Below are 13015 nucleotides of genomic sequence, written 5' to 3'. Positions count from 1 at the left end.
TCAGGAAAGGCAGGGGGACGATGGATCCTGTACTGCCTTGAGTCAGTCATACGGAAGACACAGGAAAATAAGGAGGTGATGGTAGCTGTTTTCTTCAATGTAGAGATGGCCTATGATATGATGTGGAAGGAAGGAAGGCCTACTTATCAAGCTGAATATCATGGGGGTTGGAGGAAGGGCTTTTAACTGGATAAAGGATTACATTTTTGGGCGATCAATACAAGTGAGGGTGGAAAGCTTTATGTCAGAAAGCTATGAGGTTGATAATGCTTCTACACCTGCATTTCTTGCTGTTTGGGGTTTTAGGCTGGGTTTCTGTACAGCACTTTGAGATATCAGTGAGGGAAAAAAGTATTTGATCCCCTGCTGATTTTGTACATTTTCCCACTGACAAAGAAATGATCAGTCTATAATTTTAATGGTGGGTTTATTTGAACAGTGAGAGACAGAATAACAGCAACAAAAATCCAGAAAAACGCATGTAAAAAAATGTAATAAATTGATTTGCATTTTAATGAGGGAAATAAGTATTTGACCCCTCTGCAAAACATGACTTACTACTTGGTGGCAAAACCCTTGTTGGCACAGATCTGGGGAAAGGTACTAAAGAATTTCTGCAGAACTGAAAGTCCCCAAGAACACAGTGACCTCCATCATTCTTAAATGGAAGAAGTTTGGAAGCTGGCCGCCGGAGAAGTGTTCATACAGAGTGACCAGGAGTGTCGATTTAATGTCAAAAGAACAAAAGGTGAAAGCACCGTGCAAATTATCAACGCATGAAGTGGAAAGCTATGATTATCGGAGTAGGGCACCGATAAAAGGTGTCATATCAGGTGTCTCTGTGCATACTAAGGCTTCATGGTTTAAGATGAACATGCCAGGAATATTGGAGTCATGCTGCTTAATTCACACTGTGAATGGAAAGGAGGAGGAAATTCTTTCTGTATTATTGATGTTTGATGAAGAATTTCTCCCGACCCATGTAAAGCTGGGATATATGACAAGAAGTACACGGCAGCGAAACGGATAACGGCTGGCTAGCCAAAGGGACTCAGAATTCTGGAGACGGATCTTCCCAGCAGGATCGTGTGGCAGATGGTTGGAAATGTCAGCGAGTAGTGCGGACAAAGTGGAGGAAATGGAGAAAAGGTTGGAGAAGCAACAGCTGGAATGCAAACAATATGGGTAACAGTTCTGATGATATGGAGTGGGAGGATGAGGGTCAAGGATCTGAATGAAATGTAGTGTAGTGGAAAGACATAGGAAGTAGAGAGATCATGTTACTGAAAGCAGTGGAGCGTCTAGTAAAAAAAAAGCATTAAGAGGGTCAAAGTAGGAAGCAAGAGTAATAATGTGTCCGAGTGGAAAGTTGTAATTTACACCTTCTGGTTAACCAATGCCATAGAGAAAGAGATGGGTGAAGTCAAACTAGCCCGGTTAATTGGAAATGGTAGATTGCTAATATTTTGTGGTAGTCAGGCTCAGCAAGGGAAGATTCTGAAATGGAAAAACTTAATGGGAAGGAGATTAAGAACAATGTCCCTGGGGCATGTGCTAGATTGAGGGGAGTCATCACTGGGGTCCCAGTATATATGTCCATAGATGATATTAAATAAAATGCGAAGGGAGGCAGAGTGATTGAGACCAAAAGGTTGATCAGTAGGAAAGAGTCACAGAAGTGAAAGCTTATCGGTGCTGTTGAGGTTTGAGAAGGTTTCTCCTGAAAACGTAGATAGGATTCCTTTGTTTCAACATCAGAGGAATTGTCCCATCCCAATTGCGGTGTTTTAAATGCCAAAGAATGGGACATAGCTGTTCAGTGTAAAGGAAAGAAAATATGTGCCAAGTGTGGAGGGGAACATGATTACGGTGAATGTGGGAGCAATGTTGTGGTTAAGTGTTGTAATTGTGGGGGGGAACATAGTGCAGCATTTGGTGGATGCCAGCTGCAGAGAGAGAGGGAGAGAGAGAGAGAGGCTCAGAGATATAGAATCAGTCATGATCCATCATATGCAGAGGCTGTAAGGCTGTTCCTTTGTGTGTTCAGAAATCTTGCGCTCATCAATATGCTGTGTCAAAGGAAACTTTGATAGTGAATCTTACCAATGAAAGCTATGACGTCGTCAACACGTCTCGGGTTGCAGAAAGCAGAAATGCCAGGTTGAAGGTTATTGTGGATACGGCAAAAAAAAGTTATTGGGGGTAACAGCTGTTTCTGTCAATGTGGTTGACCTGTTGAATAATTCTAAGGGTGGATTGTTTCAGCATTATATACACTGACATCTGTTGGTCAGAAATGCCAACAAAAAAAAGTAAGGGCGTGTATCAGAAAACCATTCAGTATCTGATATGAACACCATTTCCCTCATGCAACATGACACATATCCTTCGCATAGAGTTGATCAGGCTGTTGATTGTGGCCTGTGGAATGTCGCAGGTGAAGAAGCCGGATATGGAGGTCCTGGCTGGCATAGTTCTACGTGGTCTGCGGTTGTAAGGCCGGTTGCACGTACTGCCAAATTCTCTTCTGGCAGTCAGCGCCATATGGTAGATAAATTTGCAATAAATTACCTGGCAACAGCTCTGATGGACATTCCTGCAGTCAGCATGCCAATTGAACACTCCCTCAAACTTCAGACATCTATGGCATTGTTGTGTGACAAAACTGCACATTTTAGAGTGGCCTTTAATTGGCCCCAGAATAAGGTGCAGCTGTTTAATCAGCTTGTTGATTGATATGCTGATTGATTGTTGATTGATATGCCACACCTGTCAGGTGGATTATCTTGGCCAAGGATACATTCTCACCAAGAGGGATGTAAACAAATGTGTTCACAAAATGTGAGAGAAATAAGCTTTTTGTGCATATGGACAATTTCTGGGATCTTTTATTTCAGCTCATGTAACATGGGACCAACACTTTGCGTTTATATTTTTGTTTAGTGTATATATACACTATATATACACAAAAGTATTTGGACACCCCTTCAAATTAGTGGATTCAGAAATTTCAGCCATACCTGTTGCTGACAGGTGTATAAAATCGAGCACGCAGCCATGCAATCTCCATAGACAAACAGTGGCTGTAAAATCCCCTTACTGAAGAGCTCAGTGACTTTCAACCTGGCACCGTCATAGGATGCCAACTTTCCAACAAGTTACTTTGTCAAATTTCTGTCCTGCTAGAGCTGCCCCAGTCAACTAAGTGCAGTTATTGTGAAGTGGAAAGGTCTAAGAGCAACAATGGCTTAGCCGCGAAGTGGTAGGCCACACAAGCTCACAGAACAGGACCACCGAGTGCTGAAGTGAGTAAAAATCGTCTGTCCTCGGTTGCAACACTCACTACTGAGTTCCAAACTGCCTCTGGAAGCAACGACAGCACAATAACTGTTTGTCGGGAGCTTCATGAAATTAGTTTCCATGACCGAGCAGCCGCACACAAACCTAAGATCACTATGCGCAATGCCAAGTGTCGGCTGGAGTGGTGTGAAGCTTGCCACCATTAGACTGTGGAGCAGTGGAAATGCATTCTCTGTAGTGATGAATCACGCTTCACCATCTGGCAGTCTGACAGACTAATCTGGGTTTGGTGGATGCCAGGAGAAAGCTACCTGCCCGAATACATAGTGCCAACTGTAATGTTTGGTGGAGGAGGAATAATGGTCTGGGGTTGTTTTTCATGGTTTGGGGTAGGCCCGTTTCAGTGAAGGGAAATCTTAATGCTACAGCATACAATGACATTATAGACGATTCTGTGCTTTCGACTTCGTGGCAAGAGTTTGGGGAAGGCCCTTTCCTGTTTCATCATGACACTGTGCACAAAGCGAGGTCCATACAGAAATGTTGTCTCAAGATAGCTATGGAAGAACTTGCCTGGCCTGCACAGAGCCCCAATCTCAACCCCATCGAACACCTTTGGGATGAATTGGAACGCTGACTACAAGCCAGGCCTAATCGCCCAACATCAGGGCCCGACCTCACTAATGCTCTTGTGGCTGAACCCGCAGCAATGTTCCAACATCTAGTGGAAAGCCTTCCCAAAGGAGTGGAGGCTGTTATAGCAGCAAATGGGAGACCAACTCCATATTAATGCCCATGATTTTGGAATGAGATGTTCGATGAGCACGTGTCCACATACTTTTGGTTATGTAGCTGTGCATTTGAAAAGTATTTAGACCCCCTTCCCTTTTTCTAAATTATATTAAACCATTTTAGAATAGTTTTACTCCCTCAACAATCTACACACAATACCCCATAATGACAAAGCAAAAACACATTTTTGCAAATGTATTAAAAAAAAAAACTGAAGTATTCGAACCCTTTACTCGGTACTTTGTAGAAGCACCTTTGGCAATGATTACAGCCTTGTCTTTGGTATGATGCTACGAGCTTGGCACACCTGTGTTTGGGGAGTTTCTCTCATTCTTCTCTGCAGATCCTCTCAAGCTCTGTCAGGTTGGATGGGGAGCGTTGCTGCACAGCTATTTTCTGGTCTCCAGAGATGTTCAATCGGGTTCAAGTCCAGGTTCCGGCTGGGTCACTCAAGGACATTCAGAGACTTGTCCCCGAAACCACTCCTGCATTGTCTTGGCTGTGTGCTTAGGGTCATTGTCCTGTTGGAAGGTGAATCTTCACCCCAGTCTGAGGTCCTGAGTGCTCTGAAGCAGGTTTTTGTCAAGGATCTATACTTTGCTTCGTTTCTTTCCCTCGAGCCTGAATAGTCTCTGAAAAAAAAAAAAAAACATCCCGACAGCATGATGTTGCCACCACCATGCTTCACCGTAGGGACGGTGCCAGGATTCCTCCAGATGTGACACTTGGCATTCAGGCCAGAGTTCAATATTGGTTTCATCTGACCAGAGAATCTTGTTTCTCATGGTCAGAGTCCTTTAAGTGCCTTTTGACAAACTCCAAGAGGGCTGTCATATGCCTTTTACAGAGGAGTGGCTTCCGTCTGGCCACTTTACCATAAAGGCCAGGTTGGTGGAATGCTGCAGAGATGATTGTCCCTTCTGGAAGGTTCTCCCATCTCCACAGAGGAACTCTGCAGCTTTTTCAGAGTGACCATTGGGTTTTTGGTCACCTGCCTGACCAATGCCCTTCTCCCTCGATTGCTCAGGTTGGCTAGGTGGCCAGCTCTAGGAAGAGTCTTGGTGGTTCCAAACTTCTTCCATTTAAGAATGATGGAGGCCACTGTGTTTTTGGTCATGCTGCAGAAATGTTTTGGTACCCTTCCCCCGATCTGTGCCTCTACACAATCATGTCTCGGAGCTCTACGGACAATTCCTTTGACCTCATGGCTTGGTTTTTGCTTTGACATGCACTGTCAACTGTGGGACCTTATATAGACAGGTGTGTGCCTTTCCAAATCATGTCCAATCAACTGAATTTACCACAGGTGGACTCCAATCAAGTTGTAGAAACATCTCAAGGATGATAAATGGAAACAGGATGCACCTCAGCTCAATTTTGAGTCTCATAGCAAAGGGTCTAAATACTTATGTAAATATGGTATTTCTGTTTTACATTTTTAATACATTTGCAAACATTCTAAAAATCTGTTTCGCTTTGTCATTATGGGGTATTGTGTGTAGATTGAGGGACATTTTTTAAAAATGTAATCCATTGTAGAATAAGGCTGTAACATAACCACAGATCATAATCAAAAGGAATCTAGTTCTTTTAACATGACATCAAGTGAATGGAGCAGCCATGTTTATATTTTAAACCCCTTCAATCAAACAATCAAATGTCTTTATTGTGCCAATTGGGAAATATGTTGTGCAGTCTGGGTTCAACAATAAAAACAACATTTAAAAACAGTGACAACCATACAACAGATATATATCATGAGATTGGTTACAGTGTACCATCAATAAAAGGCGCAGTCATTGTGCAAACGTGCATCAATAAATATGCATTATTTCATTTCATGTGTAGATTTAGAAAGTATCTGGCCTGTGGGATGAGTTCTTGGATCTATTGCTCTTGAATTTGGGAATGTTTCTAAGAGCTGTGTCTGCTGCACCCCGATGACCTTGGTGGCCACCTCTACCACTGCCTAGCCTGTTTTGTTGCAAACATTAAGATTGCCAAACCAGGCCACCGTCGAAAACAACACAGATTCAATAAAATTCCTGTAAAACAGTCATCATTGCCTTGCTGACAAAAGTTCCATCTTTCTCTGAAAGAAAAGTTGATTTGGAACCACATCGATCAAGAAGGTTCTTGTGGAGTTCTCTGGAATTGTATGTCTGTAAAATGTCATGATTCTGTGTAGAGATTCTAATTGTACCATATCTTTTGATCTCTGTTCTAGAATTCCAGAAGATTGCCATGGCGACAGTGATTGGGTTTGCCATCATGAGCTTCATCGGGTTCTTTGTCAAGCTCATCCACATCTTCAACAATAACATTGTGAAAATAGGGCAGCAACTTCAACATAGGACAAGAGACTGCAGGACACACACACCAGGAGTCAGTTGGACAGTAGTCAGTCAGTACTTTATTGTGCGCATTATTGGTAGAAAACATAATTCAAGTTCAGTTCATTTGGCTTTGTAGGTTAGCATAGAGATTGGGTGATTTGACTACAGTGTTCTAAAGTGCACTAATGTTACCAGTCTACAAGATCTAAATATATGATTAATTTGTTATCAAGATATGTGCATAGATGCATGTAGGTCTGCGATAATATCAAACTATGTTTTGCAGCACTATTTGATGGAATGCATGAAACACGCTCTATTTTAAATCATAAAGCATACAGCATTTCTGCCACTACAGTTAAGAGGAGTGGATGTTTGTATACTTTTGGGTAAAGGGGAGAAACTGAATTAGCCTCTGTGTTGCCCTGTTTATGTGAGTTCCTCTTATCTCTCTCAGGGGTGGTTTAACCTCTGGAGATGTTACAGAACTACAATTACAGAACTACAATAACCAGAGACCTTTGGCAGTGGGGCAATGTGGAATAGTTGTGGTGGGAGGAGGGTGAAGGGATGCAATTTTTTTTTACATTGTTTGCAATGTTTTTATTTGACTGTGTTAATAAATCAAAGAAATACGCAGCTTGATTTATGTTTGACTTGTATATAATGTGTATCTATGTTTGTTAAAAGACAACGGTGAAGGCACATTGGGTCTGCGTTCCAAACCGTAGACTTGCACCCAAAAATCCCCCCTTGAGAAGTATGGATTTGACTCCCACCTCAGATCTGCAATGGTTAGTCTTCAAGGGGAAGGGAGCAAGTCTCCAGTGTGGAATCAGAACGGAGTTTCCTAGGCTAGTGGTGAATCTATAGTCTAAAGTGGCTTCCTCTTGTGACTGTATAGAGATTCCTTCACCAAGGAAGGAAAGAGGCATTTTGCCAGTATTTCAACCAGGCAGAAGCGTGAATTTTCAGTTGGGGAGAGGAAGCCATTAGCCTATTTAAATGACACCCATTTGTCCATTCTGGAAGGAGGTGTAGCACCCTGGTCGATGATGTCATTTCTTGTCCCTGCAGATGCCCATGCTCCAGAGCAGTGGCTGGTCCGTTGTCACGGTTACAGGTTTCCTCTGGTCTCCCTGGGCGACAGGCTCGTAGGTGTTGGATGTGCTCACCAGCTTCCCGAACTGCAGTACCTGGTTGTCTATAACACACAGAGTCAGTCAGACATGCTCCTTAGCCTACAGAACCTACTCAGCAAGCAGTGGAGTGAAAAACACCTGTTCATTCCAACCACACCACCATTTACAAATACACTGTCCTCCCTGTGTAACCCCCAGGGGGGTCCAGTCTGAGTCCACCCTATTCAGTGTAAGTACTCAGCTGGGACCTGGGAAGCAGTGCTGGGAAGGTCATCTTGGGCGAGAGAGAGCTGACAGAAGGACTAGCATTATGCTTGACCACTGAGCATAAGGAAACTGGGAACTGGTGGGTCGACAAATCCTCTCAAAGCCAACCTTTTGGTCCAGACAGGACAAGAGAGACTTACACCGAAGAGCTGCAATAAGTTGAGGGTTTTCAGGTTCTCTTTTCATGTGTCCATTAGTACTAATAAAATAACACACAAGTGGAGACTTTTCATTATAAAGTGAGAGGACTGTAGCTATGGGGATGATATTTGTCTTGGAGGTTACCTCCTCTGGTATTGCAGGCTGTCTAACATCAGAAGTCTATTATTGTCATGCCAGATCTATTTAATATAGACTCAACATCAAGGCTTGATGTAAAAAGGGGTTATAAATAACATTTTTGTGATTAATTGGTTGGTTTAACGGACAGAAATTTCTGCTCTGTGTGTTTATCTCACATGGACTGTCTGGATTATGCCATTGTTTAACATTGTTTATTGTGATTTTAGAACCAACAACACACCTGGTGTTCCCTTGGAAACAATGAAGTTATTCTATTACCCCATTCTACTGACAGTCAGGATCAAACAGCATTCTATTCCACTGCATCAACTCAACACATCTCATAATTACTTTGCTTTTCAAACGTCTATTGGGACAGGAGAACAAAACATATGTAGAATAATACATTTGTTTTTCAATGTGTATTAAAAATAGTCTCCAGGATGGAACTAAACAAACAGAAGGAGAAGAAAGAAAACAGCAAAGAGAACAAATCAAATGACCACAGGCAGATGAATACACTTCAAAGAATGACAAAACACCTGTCGTGTCTTTGGCTATGCCGGATTAAGTGATATGACATGCTAACTTATAAAATTATTTCTCTGTAATTAATATTACCTGCTTAAGCTAATCATGTAAATGTAATTAACTAGAAAGTCGGGGCACCACAGAAGAACGTTTATAGAGCTGTTATCTTCTGAATAAACTCTTAAAATACTTAGTAATATTTTACATCGATAGCAGTCAATCTTATCTTATTTTCAATCTCATCATGAAAGTTATAAATTCTTGGTTATCTTCACGAACCCTGGCTAACAAGTTGAATCAGCAATACAAAATTGGGTTTAATTATTTATTTACTAAATACCTAACTAATCACACAGAATTACAAATACACAGAATACAATGTCATACAGAATTCACCCCTGGTGAACGGAACCTGTATGAAAGCTGGTTACACAAAGGAAAGGGGGTTGGGCTTGAATGAAAGAGCGGGAAGACTTAGGAACAAAGAAACAGCAGCTATGCTATCGTAAATACATTATCTTATGCATTCTAAATTACCGCCCATTTGGAAAAGGAAAATGCAATAAATATTTACTCTGAGCTGCGCTTCGGTAGATTGGTCGTAGATGCTGGCCGGGTTGGCCAACAGATCTTCCTGTTGTGTAGTGGAAGAATGTCAATGGTGGTGGTATCTTCGTCTGGTTGTTAGACTGGATCCGTCGTCCGTCCTTTCCTAGCCCACGTTAGCAGCGGCTAACTCAACGGCTAGGAAGTATCACTTCTGTAGTGAATAAGCTCAAAGTTCATACCAGTTCATACCATAGCTCACGCCGAGGTTGGCTTAGTTCTGTCCTTGATATGGTTTAGTTAACATGTCTGTCCTTATAACGTCGAGGCTGCAGACCTCTCGTACTGGAACACAGAAATGTCTTTTCGTCAAAGACTTATATAGTGGAGAGGGGGAAAGGAGAGGTTTCATCGTTTATAACCCCATGTCTCTTCACAGGGTTGGCCACTGATCGGCAGGGCACTTTCCCTATGAAAACCCAATTCTCTCATTTGGAAGCTAAAATTACATTTAATCTCCTAAAAAAACAATTTCAATATCAAACATTTCAATTGCATAACAATTCCATGTGACTCTGATAACTAGAGAGTGTATACTTTCTCCGGTACAGTTTATATCGTCCTGCCATCAATCATAATGTCTCAGATAACAATGAACTGACATACATACTCATTACGTTATCAAGCATATTTCCAACTGGTTTTATTAACAAAAGATGGTTCCTTTCCCTATTTGTTTGATGTTCCCAGACTCTCTATATTTAACACAGGCTATTCCAGTCCTTCAGTAGGGTCAGAGAGAGAGGGGAAGGGAGAAGGTATTTATGGGGGGGTCATAAACCTTACCCACAGGCCAACGTCATGACACACCCTTCTGCTTCAAAGCCCTGTGAACAGCCATGATATTACACTGTGTGTGTGTGAGTGTGTTGTGAACAGCCATGATATTACACTGTGTGTGTGTGTGAGTGTGTTGTGAACAGCCATGATATTACACTGTGTGTGTGTGTGAGTGTGTTGTGAACAGCCATGATATTACACTGTGTGTGTGTGTGTGTTGTGAACAGCCATGATATTAAACTGTGTGAGTGTGTTGTGAACAGCCATGATATTAAACTGTGTGTGTGTGAGTGTGTTGTGAACAGCCAAGATATTACACTGTGTGTGTGTGAGTGTGTTGTGAACAGCCATGATATTACACTGTGTGTGTGTGAGTGTGTTGTGAACAGCCATGATATTACACTGTGTGTGTGTGAGTGTGTTGTGAACAGTCATGATATTACACTGTGTGTGTGTGAGTGTGTTGTGAACAGCCATGATATTACACTGTGTGTGTGTGTGTGAGTGTGTTGTGAACAGCCATGATATTACACTGTGTGTGTGTGAGTGTGTTGTGAACAGCCATGATATTACACTGTGTGTGTGTGAGTGTGTTGTGAACAGCCATGATATTACACTGTGTGTGTGTGTGTGTGTGTGTGTTGTGAACAGCCATGATATTACACTGTGTGTGTGTGAGTGTGTTGTGAACAGCCATGATATTACACTGTGTGTGTGTGAGTGTGTTGTGAACAGCCATGATATTACACTGTGTGTGTGTGTGTGTGTGTGTGTGTGTTGTGAACAGCCATGATATTACACTGTGTGTGTGTGAGTGTGTTGTAAACAGCCATGATATTACACTGTGTGTGTGTGTGTGTGTGTGTGTGTGTTGTGAACAGCCATGATATTACACTGTGTGTGTGTGAGTGTGTTGTGAACAGCCATGATATTACACTGTGTGTGTGTGTGAGTGTGTTGTGAACAGCCATGATATTACACTGTGTGTGTGTGTGAGTGTGTTGTGAACAGCCATGATATTAAACTGTGTGTGTGTGTGTGTGTGTGTTGTGAACAGCCATGATATTAAACTGTGTGTGTGTGAGTGTGTTGTGAACAGCCATGATATTACACTGTGTGTGTGTTGTGAACAGCCATGATATTACACTGTGTGTGTGTTGTGAACAGCAATGATATTAAACTGTGTGTGTGTGTTGTGAACAGCCATGATATTACACTGTGTGTGTGTGAGTGTGTTGTGAACAGCCATGATATTACACTGTGTGTGTGTGAGTGTGTTGTGAACAGCCATGATATTACACTGTGTGTGTTTGAGTGTGTTGTGAACAGCCATGATATTACACTGTGTGTGTGTGAGTGTGTTGTGAACAGCCATGATATTACACTGTGTGTGTGTGAGTGTGTTGTGAACAGCCATGATATTACACTGTGTGTGTGTGAGTGTGTTGTGAACAGCAATGATATTAAACTGTGTGTGTGTGTGTGTGTGTTGTGAACAGCCATGATATTACACTGTGTGTGTGTGTGTGTGTTGTGAACAGCCATGATATTAAACTGTGTGTGTGTGAGTGTGTTGTGAACAGCCATGATATTACACTGTGTGTGTGTTGTGAACAGCCATGATATTACACTGTGTGTGTGTTGTGAACAGCCATGATATTAAACTGTGTGTGTGTTGTGAACAGCCATGATATTACACTGTGTGTGTGTGAGTGTGTTGTGAACAGCCATGATATTAAACTGTGTGTGTGTGTTGTGAACAGCCATGATATTACACTGTGTGTGTGTGTGAGTGTGTTGTGAACAGCCATGATATTACACTGTGTGTGTGTGTGAGTGTGTTGTGAACAGCCACGATATTACACTGTGTGTGTGTGAGTGTGTTGTGAACAGCCATGATATTACACTGTGTGTGTGTGTGTGTGTGTTGTGAACAGCCATGATATTACACTGTGTGTGTGTGAGTGTGTTGTGAACAGCCATGATATTACACTGTGTGTGTGTGTGTGAGTGTGTTGTGAATAGCCATGATATTAAACTGTGTGTGTGTGTTGTGAACAGCCATGATATTACACTGTGTGTGTGTGTGTGAGTTGTGAACAGCCATGATATTACACTGTGTGTGTGTGTGTGTGTGTGTGTGTTGTGAACAGCCATGATATTACACTGTGTGTGTGTGAGTGTGTTGTGAACAGCCATGATATTACACTGTGTGTGTGTGAGTGTGTTGTGAACAGCCATGATATTAAACTGTGTGTGTGTGTGTGTGTGTGTGTGTGAGTGTGTTGTGAACAGCCATGATATTACACTGTGTGTGTGTGAGTGTGTTGTGAACAGCCATGATATTAAACTGTGTGTGTGTGAGTGTGTTGTGAACAGCCATGATATTACACTGTGTGTGTGAGTGTGTTGTGAACAGCCATGATATTACACTGTGTGTGTGTGTGAGTGTGTTGTGAACAGCAATGATATTAAACTGTGTGTGTGTGAGAGTGCGTTGTGAACAGCAATGATATTAAACTGTGTGTGTGTGTGTGTGTTGTGAACAGCCATGATATTACACTGTGTGTGTGTTGTGAACAGCCATGATATTAAACTGTGTGTGTGTGAGTGTGTTGTGAACAGCCATGATATTACACTGTGTGTGTGTTGTGAACAGCCATGATGTTACACTGTGTGTGTGTTGTGAACAGCCATGATATTAAACTGTGTGTGTGTTGTGAACAGCCATGATATTACACTGTGTGTGTGTGAGTGTGTTGTGAACAGCCATGATATTACACTGTGTGTGTGTGAGTGTGTTGTGAACAGCCATGATATTAAACTGTGTGTGTGTGTGTGTGTGTGTGTGTGTGTGTGTGTGTGTGAGTGTGTTGTGAACAGCCATGATATTAAACTGTGTGTGTGTTGTGAACAGCCATGATATTAAACTGTGTGTGTGTGTGAGTGTGTTGTGAACAGCCATGATATTACACTGTG

General features: G+C 42.1%; 1 protein-coding gene across 4 annotated transcripts in view; it reads right to left on the bottom strand.

Moving 5' to 3' along the window:
- Positions 1–6485: 6485 nt before the first annotated feature.
- Positions 6486–13015, bottom strand: part of tpk1 (thiamin pyrophosphokinase 1) — a 103065-nt gene continuing 96535 nt past the window's right edge. For all 4 annotated transcript variants that reach the window (XM_029696688.1, XM_029696705.1, XM_029696679.1 and 1 more), the window contains one exon: positions 6486–7632. In XM_029696688.1, the coding sequence (XP_029552548.1) occupies positions 7487–7632 (146 nt within the window). In that variant the 3' untranslated portion in view covers positions 6486–7486. The remainder of the gene's footprint in view (positions 7633–13015) is intronic.

This window comes from Salmo trutta, chromosome 2 (assembly GCF_901001165.1).
Source record: "Salmo trutta chromosome 2, fSalTru1.1, whole genome shotgun sequence".
Taxonomy (NCBI): domain Eukaryota; kingdom Metazoa; phylum Chordata; class Actinopteri; order Salmoniformes; family Salmonidae; genus Salmo; species Salmo trutta.
Note: the sequence above shows the minus strand (reverse complement) of the source record. Positions and strands in the feature narration are given on the sequence as shown.